General features: G+C 40.3%; 2 protein-coding genes across 2 annotated transcripts in view; one reads left to right on the forward strand and one right to left on the reverse strand.

The window, feature by feature from the left end:
- Positions 1-346: 346 nt before the first annotated feature.
- On the reverse strand, positions 347-10648 carry NOA1 (nitric oxide associated 1). Its single transcript, XM_033105543.1, has 7 exons — positions 9424-10648; positions 8382-8546; positions 7543-7748; positions 5018-5149; positions 3961-4077; positions 957-1074; positions 347-655 (listed from the first exon to the last, which is right to left on the reverse strand). The coding sequence occupies exons 1-7, from the start codon at positions 10571-10573 to the stop codon at positions 444-446; spliced, it is 2100 nt and encodes a 699-aa protein (XP_032961434.1). The 5' UTR covers positions 10574-10648; the 3' UTR covers positions 347-443.
- A 150-nt stretch (positions 10649-10798) lies between these two features.
- The window catches only part of POLR2B (RNA polymerase II subunit B), a 41083-nt gene continuing 32952 nt past the window's right edge, over positions 10799-18929 (forward strand). The window contains exons 1-3 of the mRNA XM_033105542.1: positions 10799-11370; positions 16162-16234; positions 18622-18772. Of these exons, the coding sequence (XP_032961433.1) occupies positions 11352-11370; positions 16162-16234; positions 18622-18772 (243 nt within the window). The 5' untranslated portion in view covers positions 10799-11351. The remainder of the gene's footprint in view (positions 11371-16161; positions 16235-18621; positions 18773-18929) is intronic.

Here is an 18929-nt window from a genome sequence, read left to right on the forward strand (position 1 = left end):
AGAGATGGAAGCCATGGAGTGTTCCACCAGCTGGATCCTTGGATGACTACATGGCGCGGAACCACCTGCTCACTTCTGTCTTACTGAAGCCATGGATTTTGGAGAAATTGATTTTCTGCCACTTTTTCATATGCCAACCTCTACATTGCCCTCTCAACTAGACTCCAAATAGGAAATGACATCTGGTCTCAATAAAAATAGAGAAATTTGAATGTAGCAGAACTCCTTTTCAGGTATATTTGGGTCACAGATACATACATATCTCACTCCCTACAAAAAAATAACTTGTATTTGCAAACTCAATATATTACAAATAGGCACAGTCCTGAGTAGTTAAAAAAACGGGTGGGAGCAGAAGAGCTTTATTATAGTTATATTTAATACAATTCAATGTATGTAGTTAGGTTCAATAGAGTTCATATTCGGCATGAGCAAGGTCAGCTTCATGTATTTATCTGTTTTTTCTTTTTCTGCAAATTGTACACAAGGGAAGGAAGCTTCTTGGTTTTATAGGCCACACTCCTCTTGATGCGCTCTCCTTTGATGTTAATGATATGTGGCAAGAGAGGGGGCCGGACGGTCAGCACTGTTCCTTGAGGTGTATGGCCTCGGAGATATAGTCTGTCCTTAAACTGAGGCGTCACTGCAACCCAGCCTATGTAGACACGCGACAGAACACAAAATGGTGTTAGCAACTATCTTATTGAAAACAACCCAAAGCTTAAAATGGAGCACCAAAGGAGGCTACTGTTCTCTTGCACTCTTTTAAAAAAAGTATACAATGCATTTGTGAAAAGGTACAAATTTATTTTCAGAGTAGGGTGCATTTCTGAATAAACTAGTATGCCTTCAAATACTCAGCTTATGTCAGTTAAGGCACATTTCTATAAAAATATACTACGAGTCAGTCAGGCTACTCTATTCCCCTTTTAAAACAGTGCTTGGTGTAAAATTACCTGCAGAAGAAAATTTGATGTCAGCCACTGCTTTAGTTTCCCCAAGTCCTTCTAATATAATGTCTTCAGCAACAAGAGGAGGAAATCCTGCCATTCGTTCTTCTCCACCCATTGGAACCTTTCATTGAGATAAAACGAAGATGTTTTGAAGTTCAAATTAAATTCCCTATAACTAATACTAAGTAAAGCACTGATAAGATAATTCTGTACAGGGATCAAGAATAAAATCCCTTTTAACTGTTGAAAAAAACCCCAAATCACTTCTAGGTCAAATGAAAAGCATGGGAGCTCTGTGATGAGATGAAGCCTACAACTCCCAGTGCCAAGGGCCACATGTGGGTGGTAACCTGATAGCAGACTCTTGCTTTATTAGTTTACACTTTTTACAGCCCTCCATAAAGCTTTACACAGAGTAATGTTGGGCAATAAAGGCAACATCCTTCCAAATACCTTAGCTCTTACAGGTATGGCTGGCCACAAGGATTAATCCCTACCTCATTACAAGTCAGGGGTACGTGTATAATGGACAAGACCCAGCTTCTGGTCACAGGTGTTTCCGTGATTTGGAAGTAACTGGATAATCATTTATCTGTTCATTAACAGATCTCTGTTTAGCACTAGGGACTAAAAAGTAGATGTTACAATATGGTCCCTGCCCCCAAGGAGATCAGAAGGTGGAAATAACATGTAAACACATTACAAGGTAAGACATGTGCTGAGAGGCATATATTAAGTACTATGGTTGTGGAGGAAAAAGTAATGAATGTGTTTTGGTCAAGGAAACTAATGAAGAAGCAATATCTAAGCAATATTTTGAGAAATAGGTGGAAGTTACTCAATGGAAAGGTATTCTGGGTTAGTATCATGTATAAACAAAAAACTGGGAAAAGGATGATGAGTCAGGAACTGCAGTTTAATTGCCCAGAGTATGTTATGTGTGCATGTATTAGTGATGAGGCTATCAGTTCAGATTTCTCTCAGTAATGTGGAACTATCGAGATTATAAGGAGGAAAGGGAACAGAGGTAAGAATTAAAAAACAATATTGTGACTCGCTTTTTATTTTGGAAAGATCTCTCTAGTGCAGGGGTTCTCAAACCTCAGCACTAATGACATTTGGACTGAACAAGTCTTTGTCGGGGGCGTGGGGAGGCTGTCCTGTGCAGTGTAGGAATTTTAGCACCTCTCTGACCTCTACTGGGCATCTACCAAGTTGTGAAAACCAAAAATGTCTCCAGGCATTGCCAAGTGTCCTCGGGGCAAAAACAATGCTGGTGAAGAACTGCTCTAGTGGCTGTGGAGGTGTATTTGGGGTGTAGGTGTATCTGGGGTGGAGGTGGGAGGAGGACAGTAAAAACTAGAAGCTGGGAAAATACTTAAGGATCTCAAAAATAGCCTAATGAAAGCAGATTACAGCTTGAATTACAAGGCTGGGTTCAGAGATAATTAGGAGGCAGGGCTGACTTTGATTTGGGAGGTGAGTATGGAAACCAGGAGGCAAGAATGAGTCCCAGGGCAGCTCAAGAAACCGTTTGTGTCACATGGGAGAAAAGACGGGACTGTTGCTTGGGAAAATATCAGTGATGTCTGATGCATGGGGTAGAGCAAAACAGAGTTCGTTTTTATGAGAGTCATGTCATATAAACTAAGGAAGTTTTCTTTCCTGCAAGTCTCAAGCTGTTTTGCAACTTGTGTAGTATTATTTCACCTAAAAAGTAAACAAATGTGATAGAAGTAAAGTCTTCTAGTGCAGAAAAAGCAAAAGATCCTATCCTATCAATTGCTTTTATGTGCTCACCCATTCAGCAAATCCTACAAGTCTCTGGAATATTAACTGTAGGGCACTTATTTCAATGGAATTTTAATTTCTGTTTGGTTTCCTTAGGAAATCCAGAGAGAGGTATTTATATCTCAAGACAGGTTTCTGTTTCTCCTCTTTGAAGGGTGGATGTATATCTTGTATTTTGACTTATTTTCAGTTGTATGAGCATTAATTAATGTTAAATTAGCTCTGCATTGGATGCACTTGGTATTTTTGCAACATGTTTGTTCCTCCACCACCACCACCACCACCATCACAAACTCTTACACAGCACTTACAACAGTACCCTGGAACTCAGTCCTCTCCGCAACCTCACGATGTAGAGTAAAGGAAACTTGCCTTGAGTCACACAGTTTTGTTAAGTGGTGGACCAGAGCGGGCATTTGATTCCAATCTGGCTCCAGTGATCTTAACCATTATACAGTACTCACTAACCAAGAGTGTGCACACAAGGTCTTGTTAAAGAGCTGAAAAAAGTCACCACTTAGTGTTCAGTGAATTTAGTAAGAACAATTTCAGTGGCACAGTAAGGGCCAAACAGACTGCAGAGAATGGGATGTGAAGAGCACGAGCAAGCTGGATTGTAAAGAGAAGGAATTAACAGGTCACTGAGATCTGTTTTTTAAAGATAAGAGACATTTTAACATATTTACAGTTCAAAGAAAAGAGCTAGTAGAACAGGAGCGAAGGGGTGGGATAATCTGTAAATGTCTGGGATTATAGGAGGAGAGTTTTTCCACGCAGACCAAGGCTTCTCAACCTTAGCACTACTGACATTGTGGACCAGATAATTCTTTGTTGTGAGAGGCTGTCCTGTGCTCTGCAGGATGTTTAGCATCACTGCTGCTCTCCACCCAGCAGATGCCAGTAGCATCCCTCTGTTGAGAGAAAGGCTCTAATTTTTCTTGATTCAGCAATATCCAGTATCACTTTCTGCAATGATGTGACCGCTGAGCAGTTCAAAAGTGGCTAATGCAACTGAAGAACTAAAACCAACATCCCTTTTCGTATAGGGTCCACTTCACTTTATAGCCAACTCCTCAAGGAGAACAAGGTGACAGGAGAACTAGCTGATGGCAGAACAAAGATGGTTCTGCCCGACAGAGGCTTTCTTAGCAGGGCTCTAGGACTGTCGTGGTGTATGTTAACCTAACTATGAGATCATCAAAGCATGTCGCCTCACCTTGAGTAAAGTACCACCCGCATGCTTCTTATACACAGTATCTGCCTTGTCCAAGGAAGTAATGTGCACCGGAAGGAAGTTGGAAGCCACAACTGTAAACCAAGCTGACTGAGTTCCCTTAAGAAAGAAAGAAGTTATTTAACACAGTGAAAAACTTGCAAAACCAGCACATTAAAAGGCACAATTAAAAAAACAATCAAGCTCCCTTTGTAAGTACTGGTATGGCAGCTGTTACCAAACTATATTAATGTCTAAAAATAAGGGCACAATATGGCAGAAGCGGTGCATTTCAACATTTTATGTAAAACTAGATTCCTTCCGTAGGCTTGTTGATACCTTTAAAAAAGGAATGATACTTCTATTATTAAAAACAGAAGGAAATACTGTCTGCTTTAACTGTCCCTGTGTAAAGTTAGTTTTAAAAAAATTAACATTCTATGGGCTTTAAAGAAACGTAAAAGGGTTTTAAGTGTGTAAGACTAAATTTCCAAGAAATTATAAACAAACACAAAACCCAATAATGAGCCAAAGCAATGGCCTGCAAGTAGCATTCACTGTTGTTGGACACATCCATGTTTCATTTTCCTTTTTTCTCCTCACTTTGGCAAAACGGGGAGCAATTCTACAGATACTCTCGAATCCCCAGAATGATGCCATGAACATCAATACCAAACAAAGAAACATGTATATAAAAGTATACATATGTTGGGATATAAAGAAATGTGGAATTGACTTAATGTCTATTAACCCTGTCCCCAAAGGTTTGATTGACCTATGATTTCCATGTGAAACAATACCACAGGATAGGGGCGGTATCTTAATGACAAGCTCTATGGGACACCAATATCCTTTTGAAGATACAGTTTTTAAGACCTCCTCATTTTCCCCCCCATGTTTTTATTATAGGCATTTTCAAACAAACAAGAGAATCGTATATCAACCCCTCGTATAGTCATGACAATAGTTATCAACATTTTGCGAGTCTTGTTCATATATTTGCTTCCTTAAAATAAATCCCAATACTAAGTCATTTTTTAATGGCACAGACTTTCCTTACCTGCAGAAAATCTATGCGGCCTATAGCACCCAAAAATAGAACCATTCCAGGTTTCAGCACAAAAGTTCTTGGAACAATGGAATGTCTTGGCAAAACAATATTGACTTCTTTTTCTGTTAGAAGATTTAAAATCTGTGAAGGAGAGGGCAAATATTTTTAGAGAATTAACTTTTATTGAAGATATAATATATTGTAATTTACCTGTAAGATAAAAAGTGATGAAAAAATATTCCGGACTTAACAATAAACTAAAGTATGTGAGAATTTGCTGCACATAAAATTTATTCATTCTTTCTGTCTAAATGAATTAGTTTACAGATGGCTCTACTCTTGTGTCACAACTTAATCTTGAGTAACAGCAAAATAAATATATAGGAATATGAGACTTTCTTATGTCAGCAGCATCCTCCAAATGTTAAAATTCATGTGAACTGAAAACACTGATGATTCAATCCGAAGATGTAATAGAAAATATGTTTTCACCATTAAGGCTAGAGGGAGCAGCAGTTTTCAGCTAAAGGTCAGGCAAATAAGCTACCATGAGTCCTGGTGGCAAGCATGCATGTTAAATGCAAAATGGTCTCTGCATTCGAGGAGCAGATAAAGAGGTTGAAGAACCCTTTTCTATATTCTGGTCTTCAGTTTCCTTATTTCCCCCAAATACTCAGCAAAAAATGAGAGAAAGTTATGAATCCTCTGGTTTCGAAGGATGAAGAGTTCCTAAATAGATTAAAGAAAATAAAAAAGGAACGTCAGAAAATGCAAGATTATGGTCGGATTTATGGAGTCAAAATCTGATTAAGAAAAAGAATAGAGAAGATAAAAAAATGGAAAAAAAAACTTTTGTGAACTTGATTCTTAAGAAAAATAACAAGGAAATAAAATATGTGCTACCTAGAGGGGATCAGAAGAAAATACACAAGGGGGCTCAGCATTTATGTTTAAAAAAGCACATTAAAAGCCACCTGCAGTAAAGAAGCCTTTTAACCCTTTTAGCAGACCCTAATACTTCTACTTCACAACAGAGTTCCTTGGCTCGGTTTGGGACAGTGGTTTAAGGCATCAAATAGATCAATAGATGGATACAGAAGCCAACTACCTTAAAGAACCTTTTATCTAAAATCTTGAGGGTTTCATTCTACTAGCTAGAATATTTAGCAAATTCTTGCCTTTCTGACTGTTTGACAAGAGGGTATACATGACTGAAGTAAGTGCTATTCCTGACCTGAGTCCAAAAGCGAAAAATGAGTTGAAGTTAAAGTGACAGAACATTATTAGAAAGCACTCCAGTTACTCTGAAGTTATGGATTGCAAAGAAGAAAAAACTGGACATAGGCAATTATGCTAGGAGGGAAAAAAAATTAAAAGAGCCATATGATTCTGATATGAGTCACCAAATGGAATACAATTCTGAGAATGAAACTGTGATCCTGATGAGGCAAGGAAGGAAAAGTACCTAAGAAACCAATGTTGTTTCACAGGTGAGATACAGAGATAATTAGGCAAATTAGAAACTAGTCAGTAACCAGATTCAAAGGAAACTGATTACAGATCTGTGGTAAGGTTGTATCCTAGATGCACACTTGAGTCCGTCAATGATTTGATGATCAAAACTGCAAATGAATAAAAAGTGACATTTACTGAGTTTGTAGGATATAGGCTGAGCTTCACACCATACAATCAAAAGTGTCCAGGAGATCCTGCCATGGATTAAAAAGATATATAATACTATTCTCAGTTATGCTCATCTGAGGGCACTTATACAAGAAATTCAGTTCTTAGTGTCAGACAAAAACAAGTTAGAAACCATTCTGAAAACGTGCCTGGATGGATGAACAGCCTGTCTCAGAGGAGGAAATAATGTCTATAGGTAGGAAATAATGACAAAGAATCAGGATTGTCAGCACAGGAAGTACTCAGGAAGTTGGATGAGCCAATGAAAGAGAAGAAAATGGGAGAGTGAGGAAAAGACAGGACATCATACTTTAAAATACCTCAAAGTCTGGCAAGGGAAACAGGCATGCATTTCATACACCTTGAGGAACAATGGGCATACGTTACAGGGAGACTGTTCAGCTCCACAAAAAGAGCAGGTCAGAGATCAAATAGGTTACCTTGGGAGGCAAGGTGACACTGCTTCAGCTGATAGTGAGTCACTCCTCACTTCAGGTCAAGCTGGACGCCCTCTTGATGGCTATGTTATAGAGGGGATTCAAGCATGGACTAGGTGGCCGGACTGCAGTGATATTTATGATTTCTTCCAACCTCAAAATCTACGCTTCTGTAAATGTCTTGCTAACTAAGGTAACAACCACAATACTGTAAGTAGGGTGTCAGCAGTGAAGCCCACCAAATGGAATACAGAACTTGATGGCATACAGATTCATTCCTGAACTGTTGCTATGAATGAATCAGAACTGAGTCTATAAGGAAAGTATACCTCCTTTCCTGTGTTCTGTCAATTAAGACGGTACTCATACAATTGAAGGTTAATCTAAAGTTTCTAAAAAACATCAAATACATACACAATTTTCTTTTGTAATTCCAGGGGTGTCATAAAACCAGTGGGCATCTTTCACATCTTGTGGGGTCAGTTCTACTCGTTTGGTGGACTTATCTGCAACCATCACAGGTTCATTTTCCATGTCAAAGGCAAGTGAATCAGCATCAAACTCAAAGGCAGCTTCATCCTTCTGTTCTTCTGAATACAAGAATGTTCTTCCAACTCGTCCTAGAATAAGTTATATTGAAGTTATTAGCCACTCCTTTAAAGCCTTTGACTCCAGACAGGTAATTCTCATGTTCAACTCAAGTTACGAAGACTAATATGGGGTATGTAAGTGAGACTACAATGATAGCTTTGCTTTTTTCTTTCTAAGTCAGTGGGAGTCAGACTCTTGTGATCATCAAGTGTGTGGCTGGCTGTGTATATCAGAGGGAGGTGGGTGGTGAGAACTGGTGGAAGTCAAACTGCATTTGTAAATGAAGGTTGAAAAGAGATAACCAATGAAAGGGGGACCATCTAATTTAGAGCTGCTGCATGGAGTCAACAACCTGTACTGGTCTTCAAGGAGCGAGGCTACATCTTTGTGGAAATTCTTCTGCTGACAATGGCTAGGTGGGCAGTTGCTTCATGATTCCTTTCCAGCATTTCTCCAAGTATCTACTGTCTCAGTTTTCTTAGCACAGTGAACTCTGGCTTTCCAAACATCCACCTTGCCTCTAAAGGGCCTCTATATTCCAGAACGAGAAAAGTAGTCTCTCCCAGCAAAAACTGGCTAGCCTCAGACAGCTGTATTTCAGGTTGCTCAACAAAGAATTTGAGCATAGATCCACCAAGAGTTTTCCTCTAGAAGATGCTTACCTACTACATAACCATGCTTTTTCAGGAGAGTAAGTTGATTTTGTTCTAGCTGACTAAGATCTTCTTCAACTTCATTTGCATTTTTTTTTAGCCTTTTTTGCCTTTCAAACATTCTGTAAGGAGTTGGGTTGCAAATAGGAAACTTCAGAAGGTTTAATGTAGTACCTGAAATATCAAAGAATACATTTTTATAAACATTGCACAAGGGAATAAAGGGAGGAAAGCTAATATTTTCAAGGAGCAACACTGTCTTGGGCACTGTAATTTATTTCACTTAACCTTCATGACAACCCTCTACAAAATTATTCTTACTTTACAGATGAGGAAATAGATTCAGAGAATGGCTCACAGGCTCAACCTGGAGGTGAATCCCAAACCCGCAGGCCTGATTTCTTTCCATCTTCACCATACTATATAAAAGTACTTCTGTGTATAATTCATAGTTTAGGACAGCAAAGAACAGCTTACCAAGCAAAATCAAACACTGGTTTCAAAGGAACAAATAATGCCATTAATTTTGCCAACTATTAAATACAAACAGGGTCATAGATGGACCCATTTCCCAGTCACAGAAGTTCCCTGAAGCCACAAAATTGACGTCTTCTAAAGCCATACATCATATTGCATTAGTGAACTATTTAAATGTTAAACATGTGTGGCAAACTGATATCATGAACTCAAGATATGAAGAGTAAGATTGAGGGGTAAAGGGAGGTTTAGAAAGTCAAAGGGTTTTTCTGGGAAACATACAAAGTAAAGCCACAAGAGAAACCTCCAAGAAAGCAGGAACTTTGCTTTGTTCTCTGGTTTATCTCCAGTGCCTAGAACAGTGACCGAAAGATAGAAGTAAATATTTCTATCAGGAAGTTACTATGATAGAAACACAAATATTTCTATCAGGAAGTTACTATGACATATACTAACTTTTCAAGCACTAAGCTGACACAGAAGAGAGGTGTGACCAAAGTAGGGAGAGAATTTTTACAGGGAAGGATCCAGACACTCCCTGGTGGCTTTAAGGGGCAGGCATCCTAAGGCTCACCAGGCCAAGGGGAGATGGTAGCTCTGTCGATTGCCTCAGCGCCCTTGGCGATGCAGTAATCCGACTCCAGGAGCGTGTTGAAGAGAGTGGACTTGCCAGCGTTGGTGGCGCCAACCAGGTAGACGTCGCCGCGGTAGCGCCAGGAGCGCTGAAGCGCAGAGATCAATTCTTCCACTCCATAGCCAGTCTTGGCGCTGATGAGCCGCACGTCCCTGAGCACGGTGCGGGACCCGGTGGAAGCGTTCCAATTCTTCTGCCCGTCCGGTGGCCCGTCCCCGCCGGGGTGCTGTGGCCCTAAGTGGCCAGGGAGCCGCAGGAGCCCGGCGCGGGCACAGTCGTCCCACAGCCGCTCCCGGAGCCGCTGTAGGTAGCCGGGAGCGTCCTGGGGAAGCAGGTCCACCTTGTTTCCCAGCACGATCAGCTGCTTGGGGCCTACCAGCGCGGGCAAGTCGGGCAGCAGGGCGTCGGGCAGATCGAGCAGGTCCACCATGTACAGCACCAGGGCGGGTCCGGGCCGCCGCAGAGCGGCGCTCACCAACTCCAGGTATTGCTCGCGGCTCACCTGCAGGCGCAGGGCGCGCCGGTGATGCACCAGCAGCCAGCAGCGCTGGCACACGGTCCGCGCCAGCCCGCCGTCGGCCTGCGCTGCCGCGCTAAGAAACTTCTCACTGGGCAGGTAGCCGGGCACGGCAGGGTCCTGGCAATGCAGCTCCGCCCCGCAGCCCGAGCAATTCAGGCCGCTCCGCGGCACCGTCGGGTCCGGGTGCCCCACGACCGGGTGCACCCGGCGGCTGGTCCGTAACTTCTGCAGCCGCCGCTCCTCCTGCCGCTGTTGCTTCTGTCGCTCCTCCTCCTCCTGCCGCTGCTGCAGCTCGCGCAGCTGCTCTTCTAGGGTCGGTGCGGGCTCCGGCTCCGGGACGTACTCGGGGAACAGAAAACGCTCCTCCATGTCATCCCTGCCTTCGTAACCCCCAGTCGCCGTCGGGCCACCAGGAAGCTCACGTCCCAGGCCCGACAGGTGCTGGGAGGAGGGGGCGGCCGCGCATCTTCTCTTGAGGAGCGGATCCCAGAGGCCATGGCACGCTACGGTGGGAACCGAACCCCGCAGCAAGGGGCACAGCAGTCTACGGGTTAGGAGTGCAGGTAGCATGGGGAACCCGGCCCTGTACCAAGGGGCGGAGCCACTTGTGCGCACGCGTACTGGGGCCCATGTGGCATATTAAACCCGAGATTAAGCCCGGAACTACCTGAAAACTGTCAGGCACTTTTCGGCTCCTCCTCCCGCATCTAATCTCGTAAATTCTCGCGATGAAAGCCCCAAGGCTTAAGAGCCCGCTCAAAGATGTGGCAAAGGTACCGGACGGAGACCTAGAGTGTGCCGGTTGGGCAGAAGAAGCTTGTGAGGGTTTGGTCACTTTCAGCCTTCTTCAATGCGCCACCAATGGCATAACCCGCCTTTAATAAGCCACGTTTTAAAAAGCACTGTTTTTCGGCTTTAAAAGTGCAAAAAGTACAACGTCGAATGCCATACGCTGACGGCCACAATGAACACTTTTTACTAATTAAGTCTCTTATTTCTTTTTTTCAGGTGTCATTATTTGTGCAATATTGAAAAACGACCAAAAACTTTTCATTGGCTGGAACCGATCTTCAGACTGTAGGAGTGGTGTGCGCAATCAGCCACCGGACCCGTAGGCCTGCAGTTTGCGCGTGCGCAATTCTAACCCTTGTCCACTTTAGCCTACCATATGCGCAGGCGCAGATCTTACGTTGGCTTCTTTGTGGGTGGCCTTTGGCGGAAGACGCAGAGTATTCTGGGAACGCCGTCGGCGGAAATTACTTTGTCTCAGGCTCCTGGTGCTGGTCGTTGGTGCGCACCGTTCTGTCTGTGATTTCAAGAGCTTAGAGTTCGGGAACCGTTTGCAAACATGTATGACGCGGACGAGGGTAGGTGACCGCTCAGAACACTCCCCGGCGACCCATCTAAGTAGGGAAACGTGGGGAGCTGGACGAATTGAGGATTGGCCTTCCTCCTAGCCCGTTGCACAAGTGTCCACAGTCATGTTCCCTGCATACCCCAGGCCGGGGACGAAGCCGGGATTACGAGAGGTGGAGGGTGCAGGGAATGTAGCATTAATATTCCCGGTCTGAGTGGCACTTGTTCCTTCCATTGTCTGCTGGATAAATCATACCTCCTTCCTGTATTGGAATAGCGTGCAGAACCCTAACATAAATTCCGTTGTTTTGACTTTGTGTGCAGTGAAGGGTTCCTTTTTTCATTTTCCTTAAGGCCAGAATTAGTGGATTTATTGAATTTATGAGCGTCAACCTGGGCCAGGCTTTGTGTTAGTCTTTGGAAATACACCGGGGACAAAAAATACAGTGTGTGGTTGGACGGGGTTGGTCTAGTTTGGCATTCCTTCAATGCTGTCATACATCTAAGGCAATTGTCTGAAAAGAGGACATTTAAATTTCCTTTTCCCACAAAATAACATAGTTCTTAGATGGTACGTGTTCTACTGAACAGGGCCAATATATCTTTTCACGTGCCGAATTAGTCATGTCTCCTGTATTTTCATTATGTATTTTTAAAGCTCCCCTTTCCATTCTCCACAGCTACTATTTCAAACTTCATTTACTTCTAGCTCCCAGCCCGTAGCCACCCTTCACATTTCTTATTACCTCAGCTACTTCAAGGAGAAACTAGAAAAACAAAAGCTTAAACTCTGCTGTTTAAATTACTCTGTGTCAATTACATCTTGAGTCTAGAAATGTATTAGCATTACTATATTCCCTTAACGCCTCTCTGAGTGGAAAAGAAATTCAAAAAATTTTTCTTAATTTAATTTTTTGATTAGGTAATGTATTTCTGTGTCTCATAAGCCAGAAAATACAAAAATGTTAGTGTCAGGTCTCTTTTCTTGCCCACCATCTCCCAGTGTGAACCCCCTTCATAGTAGGTACCCACTTGTCTTAGATTATCACTCCATAGTGTTTTATGTACATTCAAGGAAATAAGTGGGATTCTGTTGCCACCACCCACCCATAGGAACATTTACACTTTTCTGTGTTTTTTATTTTTTACGTTTTATATATATATATATATATATATATATATATATATATATATATATATGTCTATGTGTGTATATGTGTGTGTGTGTGTGTGTGTGTGTATTTATCTACCTGGGAGATTTTCATATCCATAGAGAGCATTCTCATTTCCCCCCCCCCCAATGCTACGTAGTTTGAATGGATATGCCATAACTTTAGTGTCTTATTGATGGACATTTGGGTTATTTCCCCTTTTTCTTCCCGTGGTTCAAACAGTGCTGGAATTAATAATCTTGTACTTTTTTTTGTTTAGTACAAGTATGTCTGTAGGATAATTTCTAGATGTAGAAATGTCAGGTCAAATGATATACATGTTTAACATTTTGCTAAGTGACCAGATGGTGCCAAGTGACCATGATAGTGATTGTTGTGCTTTATCCTCTCATTCGCCATGTTAATAAATAATTCTGTGGAAAAAAGAGTTACAAGTCATCCTCTTGATAAAAGTCTTCTTCAGCTTTGAGTTTACATTCCTGCCTGTGTCCTTTGTATCTTTTATTAGATTTGTCAGTTTTCAGACACTCCTTTTCAGTTGGCTTCTTTCTATGTGAATTATTAGATCTCTTTTGTCCATAAGAAAATAAGTTAAACTCTTTATTGTTTCCTTTTTTCCCAATATTTTGCCTTTGGAAGGCAAAGCTTTCCACATTTCACAGCAAGCTTCTAAAAAGAATAGGCTGTCCTTGATTCAACCCCCACCTTTCAGGTTCTCCTCAACGCACTGCAATCTAATTCTGCTCATGCCACTACATTAAAACAGCTTTTAATAAGAATATCAGTGACTTCTCAGTTGGTAAATCAGGTGGGCATTTTTAAACTTTATCCAGACCCAGTGGTATTCAATATTGTTGATGACTTCCTTCTGGAACTCCTTTCTTTTGCCAGATCACTCTGACTTAATGGCTCTTACCTATGTTGTGACTTTCCTTTTTATCCTTTTCTGTTCACATTCTTCCTGGATGATTTCATCCATTCTCCATGGCTTCATTTACCATTTTATGTGAACGACTTCTGAAAATATATTTCCAGTCCAGATGTTTTGTATGTCTAACTGCCACTAGACAGTTTCACATGGATGTCTCTCAGGCCCTTCAAACTTGTCATTATTCAAATTGGTCATTTTCCTTTCCTCATCCCCCTTCCAAAGCTGCTTCCTTTTGTGTTCTCCATCTCAGTGAATGGTATCACCCTCCTCTGTTGTTGAAATCAGAATCCAGGGCATGATTCTTGATTCTTCTTCTTCACCCCTATACCTAGTGAGTCATCAAGCCCTGGGGGTTCTATCTCCTAAACATGTCAGATCTAGTCACTACTTTGTCTCCTTGCCCAGCTTATTTCTCCAGACTCCTAAGTGGTGTGTGTACTTAAGGTTTTCTTGCCTCTCAATCCACTCTCCACTCTGTGGCCATAGTGATTTTTCAGAAATGAAAATCTGATCTAGCTACAGCCTTGCTAAAATCTTAGACTGGTTCCGCAAAGCTCTATTGGTAAAGACCAAGCTCTTTTACTACTCCCAGCTGCACGCTCTGTGCTTCAGCTACATTGGCCTTCTTTCACTCCTTGAATATCTTTTATTGTGGAGTCTTTTGCACAGGTTGTTTTTTTCTGGAATACTTTTTCTGTCTTTTTTTTTGAATACTTCTCTACCCCTCCCATTCTCAACCCCTCCTTTTGCCTGATTTAGTCTTATTTATTCATACACGAGATCTCTGCTTAGCTTAGCTTTTGGGAAGTCTTCCCTACCCTCAGGTCCTGGTTAAGACTCCATGTCACTGTTCATACTCTTAATTGACTTCATCTTGTCTGTGTCTCCCCATTTGGTGATAATCTCCTTGAGGATGCAGCCGTCTTTTATCTTGTTGAAGATGGTGTCGCCAATGCCTGGGACGTAGTAAACACATTCAATAAATATTTTAAAATGGATGAATGAATAAATGAGTAACAACCTTCATGGGTTCATTTTCTTTCACATGACTTTAATAGGGGTGTTCTCTAATATCTTGCCTTCAGTTTTCCTTCTCTGTAAACTTTTCGTATTTACCAACCACATGGTAAGGATTCTCAACTCTTTTTGTAATTTAGACGCCTTGTTTGAGTTTTATATTTATATCCAGTTGCCTACTGTAAGTATTTAAAGGGATAAATGTTCTGTAAATATACCTAAAGCTGACCTCATTTCTTTCCTTTTCCTACCTTCTTACTTGCTTTTCCTGTGTGGCTGGGATATTAACCTCTTAATCTGTCATCAAAGCTAGATATCTCTGAGCTATTTTAGATACTTTTGTCTTTCTTACCCCTCCCCCATGTGTAGGGATCAATAATTCCAGGCTATTCAAGAAACATTTATTAAATAATTTATTTTGGGTATGTAACAGATTTTGAATCCAAAACTGTTAAGTTTTATAGACTATATATAGGTCAGAATATAAAAGCAAATCAAATACAGCACACTTATTCTTTTACATTAGGAGATGAGACTAATATTAGAGGTTCAGTGTGCGCTGATTTTTCAAATGCCCATTGTTCAAACTGTTGCTGCATAACTGCCCCAGAATTTGGCTGCCTAAAAATTCCTATTTTAATGGATTTAAGTGATCAGGAATTTGGACAGAGCATAGTAGGAATGACTTGTCTGCTCCATGTCAGTAGTTCAGCTGGGCAGACTCAACGGCTCAGTGTTGCTAACTGGGCACTGGGTGATCTGGAGTGTTCCCTAACGTGCCTGGCACGTAGCCTCGGAGAACTCAAGGACGAGGATTGGACTGGAACATCTGTAAGTGGCCTCTCCACGTGCTTTGGGCTTCCTCACCAGTCTTAGAGGAGTAACACTTCTTAATGGCAGTTTGGGGCTCCAGAAGCACGTGTTTCAGCAAACAAAGTAGAACAACATTGCCTTTCGGGACCTAACAACAAAAAGTCACGTAAGAACAACAGCAAAAAGTCACGTAACGTCTCTTTAGCTGCGTTCCGTTAGTTATGGGAGGATCAAAAACCCATCTAGATTCAAAGGGAGGAAACATAGAGCCCTATATCTTGATGGTAAGAATGTCCAGATCACACTAAAAAAGCTTGTGAAATGGAAAATACGGTTTGGCCATCTTTGGAAAATACAGTCTGTCGTACCTATACATGTATGAAATTGTACTGTAATGGACCACCCACTTTAAGGTATTGCTTAGCTGTATGAACCTTTTTCTGTCTCTACGCCTTACCCTAATTTCTGACTCCAGACTCTGAGGAGCTTATTGAGCAGAGAACTGGGAGCTTGCTCCTAGTTATCATTATAATTCGCTATTCATGAGAATTACATGGATTTTCTGGAGAAGATGGAAAACTAACAGATTCACACAACTTAAAGCTGAACCTTTGTAATGAGGCCTCTTTGTATATTGGAAGAATACCTATGTGATGTAGACCTATGTATACATAGATGCATACCTGTGTGTATTATTTCATTACAATCTAATTAATGTAATTGACTGAAATTTTAGAAATTGAAGTAAAAGGATTGCTTTTTATTTAGCAGAAATTAACTGTGTTTTTAATACTTCAAATCATAGAAGTAAGATCTTAACCAATAGCATTTTATTACAAATGAATATACAATATTTTTGTTTTTTGTAGATATGCAATATGATGAGGATGATGATGAAATCACCCCAGATTTGTGGCAAGAAGCGTGCTGGATTGTAATCAGGTAACTATTTAGACTAAACTGAATAAGTTTTAAAAGGCACAGGGATTTTCTGCTTATTGTAGATGTTCTATGTGAATATGCTACAGGAGAGCTAATTTCTCATTGACTTATTTATACAGAGGATGCCAAAAAAATGTATACACATTTTAAGAAAGGAAAAAAACTATTAAAATTGTAATACTCAACATATACTAATAGCAAAAGATGAATGCAAGTCACATTTGACTTCTGCAGTTACAAGAGGTGCTCAGAGTGGTTACCATCAGTGTCCAGACACTTCTGATTACGGCGAACTACTGCTTGAGCAATGTTGACTAAAGTGTCCACTTGCTTACATTTTTTGGCACCCCCGGTATATTTAACTTAAGTATTTCAGACTTACAGAAAGGTTATACAAAGAATTCCTGTATATACTTCATCCAGATTCCCTAAATGTTAACCTTATGCTACATTTTTTGTTGTTTTCTTTCGCCCTATATTTTTTTCTGAAACATTTGAGAGTTAAGTTGCATAGATAAGAACATTCTTTTAAATAATTGTACTATAAGTCATCAAACTCAGGAAATTAATATTAATACAATAATCTTATTAACCTACAGACCTTACCCAAAATCTGCCAATTGTTCCACTAATGATGTTTATAGCAAAATAAAATTTTTTTCCTGACCGTGGTTCCAACTTAGGATCACATATTGCATTTGGTTTTCATGATTTATTCTTTTGTCTCCTGTAATCTAGAACAGTTCCTCAGTCTTCCTCTTTTTTTTTTTTTTCGTTTTGACCTTGACATTTTTGAAGACTATAGGCCAGTTCCTTTTTAGAGTGCCCCTCCGTTTGGTTTTGTCTGATGTTCACTCGTAATTAGATTTAGATGATTGCTTTTGGCAGCCATGATGTTCTCTGCTCTGCATTATATCAGGAGGCACATGATGTGTGTCTTTTCCATTACTGGTGATGTTAATTTGATTATCTGTACTGTTAGCTCTGATCTCTTACCCTAGCTCCATGTTTTTATCATCAGTCATTTGCTGAGTATTTTCATTTGAATGACTTATTCTCATCTCACCTTTAACATATTCAAAATAGAACTAATAATCTTTAACCTAAAACTGAAATTCTTACCTATTCCATACTTTAGTCATTGATATCTTTTCTCTTATTTAAATTAGAGTTCTTTTTTTTAAAAAAATTTATTTGGCACTGTTCTCTATGCAGTACTTTACATCCCCGTGACTATTTTGTAACCACCAATTTGTAATTCTTAATCCTTTCACTTTTTCGACCCAGCTCCCCCAACTCCACTCCCCTCTGGCAACTATCAATTTGTTCTCTGTATCTATGAGTCTATTTCTCTTTTGTTTGTTCATTTTTTTTTGTTCTTTAGATTCCACATATAAGTGAGATCATATGGTGTTTGTCTTTTTATCCTGACTTATTTCACTTAGCATAATACCCCCTAGGTCCATCCATGTTGTTGCAAATATACAATTTCATTCTTTTTTTATGGCAGAGTAATACTCCATTGTATAAATGTACCACATCTTCTTTATCCAGTAGTCTATTGATGGGCATTTAGGTTGCTTCCATATATGTGGGCTATTGTAAATCGTGCTGCTGTGAACATAGGGGTGCATATATCTTTTTGAATTAGTGTTTTGGATTTCTTTGGATGTACCTTATACCCAGAAGCGGATCATAAGGTAGTTCTATTTTTAATTTTTTGAGGAACCTTTAATCTGTTTTTCATAGTGGCTGCACCTGTTTGGAATCCCACCAGTAGTGCATGAGGGTTGTCTTTTCTGTGTATCCTCATCAACACTATTTTGTTGATTGATTGATGATAGCCATTCTGACAGATGTGAGGTGCTGTCTCATGTGGTTTTTATTTGCATTTCTCTGATGGTTAGTGATGTTGAGCATATTTTCTTATGTATGTTGGCCATCTGTGTGTCCTATTTGGAGAAATGTCAATTCAGGTCCTCTGCCCATTTTTAATTGGATTGTTTGTGTTTTTGGTGTTATTTTTATCTTTGTGCATTTCTTTTTTTAGTTTTCTCTACTGATATTTTTTTCAAGAAATGTTTCCAAGAGATTGTATAAAATTGATCTATAAAGGACATTTGTAAATTAGGGCTGTCTTACAGTTCTTATGTTGTGCTTTAATTATTTTACCTATAAGTATGTCTCGTTTCCCCAAACTTAAGTTCTACAAAGAAAGTGTTCCTAGTCTCACCTCTTTTTTTATACTTCGTAGTATCTTGTGTAGTGATAGGTGTATAGTGGTTGGTATTAATAATTGTTTATTGAATTTTATAATGAAAATGAGGAAATATGCTAGAAAACATCACTCAGTTGTAACTAAATATGAACTCAAAATATTTTCCCAGTTCCTATTTTGATGAGAAAGGCTTGGTCAGACAACAGCTGGATTCTTTTGATGAGTTTATTCAGATGTCTGTTCAAAGAATTGTGGAAGATGCTCCACCTATCGACCTGCAAGCCGAAGCTCAGCATGCTAGTGGGGAAGTTGAAGAACCGGTAAGATGGTTATTCTAATAAAGTAACATAAGTAAGAGAAACATGTTGATTTGAAATTTCAGTTCTCTCCCCTGGCTTAAAGGTTAAAAAAAAAGTCAGTAGGTGTTTTTGGCAGTGTACTTATAGCATCTTCAGTCAGCTCCTGGTTTATTCTTAC

This window comes from Rhinolophus ferrumequinum, chromosome 5 (assembly GCF_004115265.2).
Source record: "Rhinolophus ferrumequinum isolate MPI-CBG mRhiFer1 chromosome 5, mRhiFer1_v1.p, whole genome shotgun sequence".
Classification (NCBI taxonomy): domain Eukaryota; kingdom Metazoa; phylum Chordata; class Mammalia; order Chiroptera; family Rhinolophidae; genus Rhinolophus; species Rhinolophus ferrumequinum.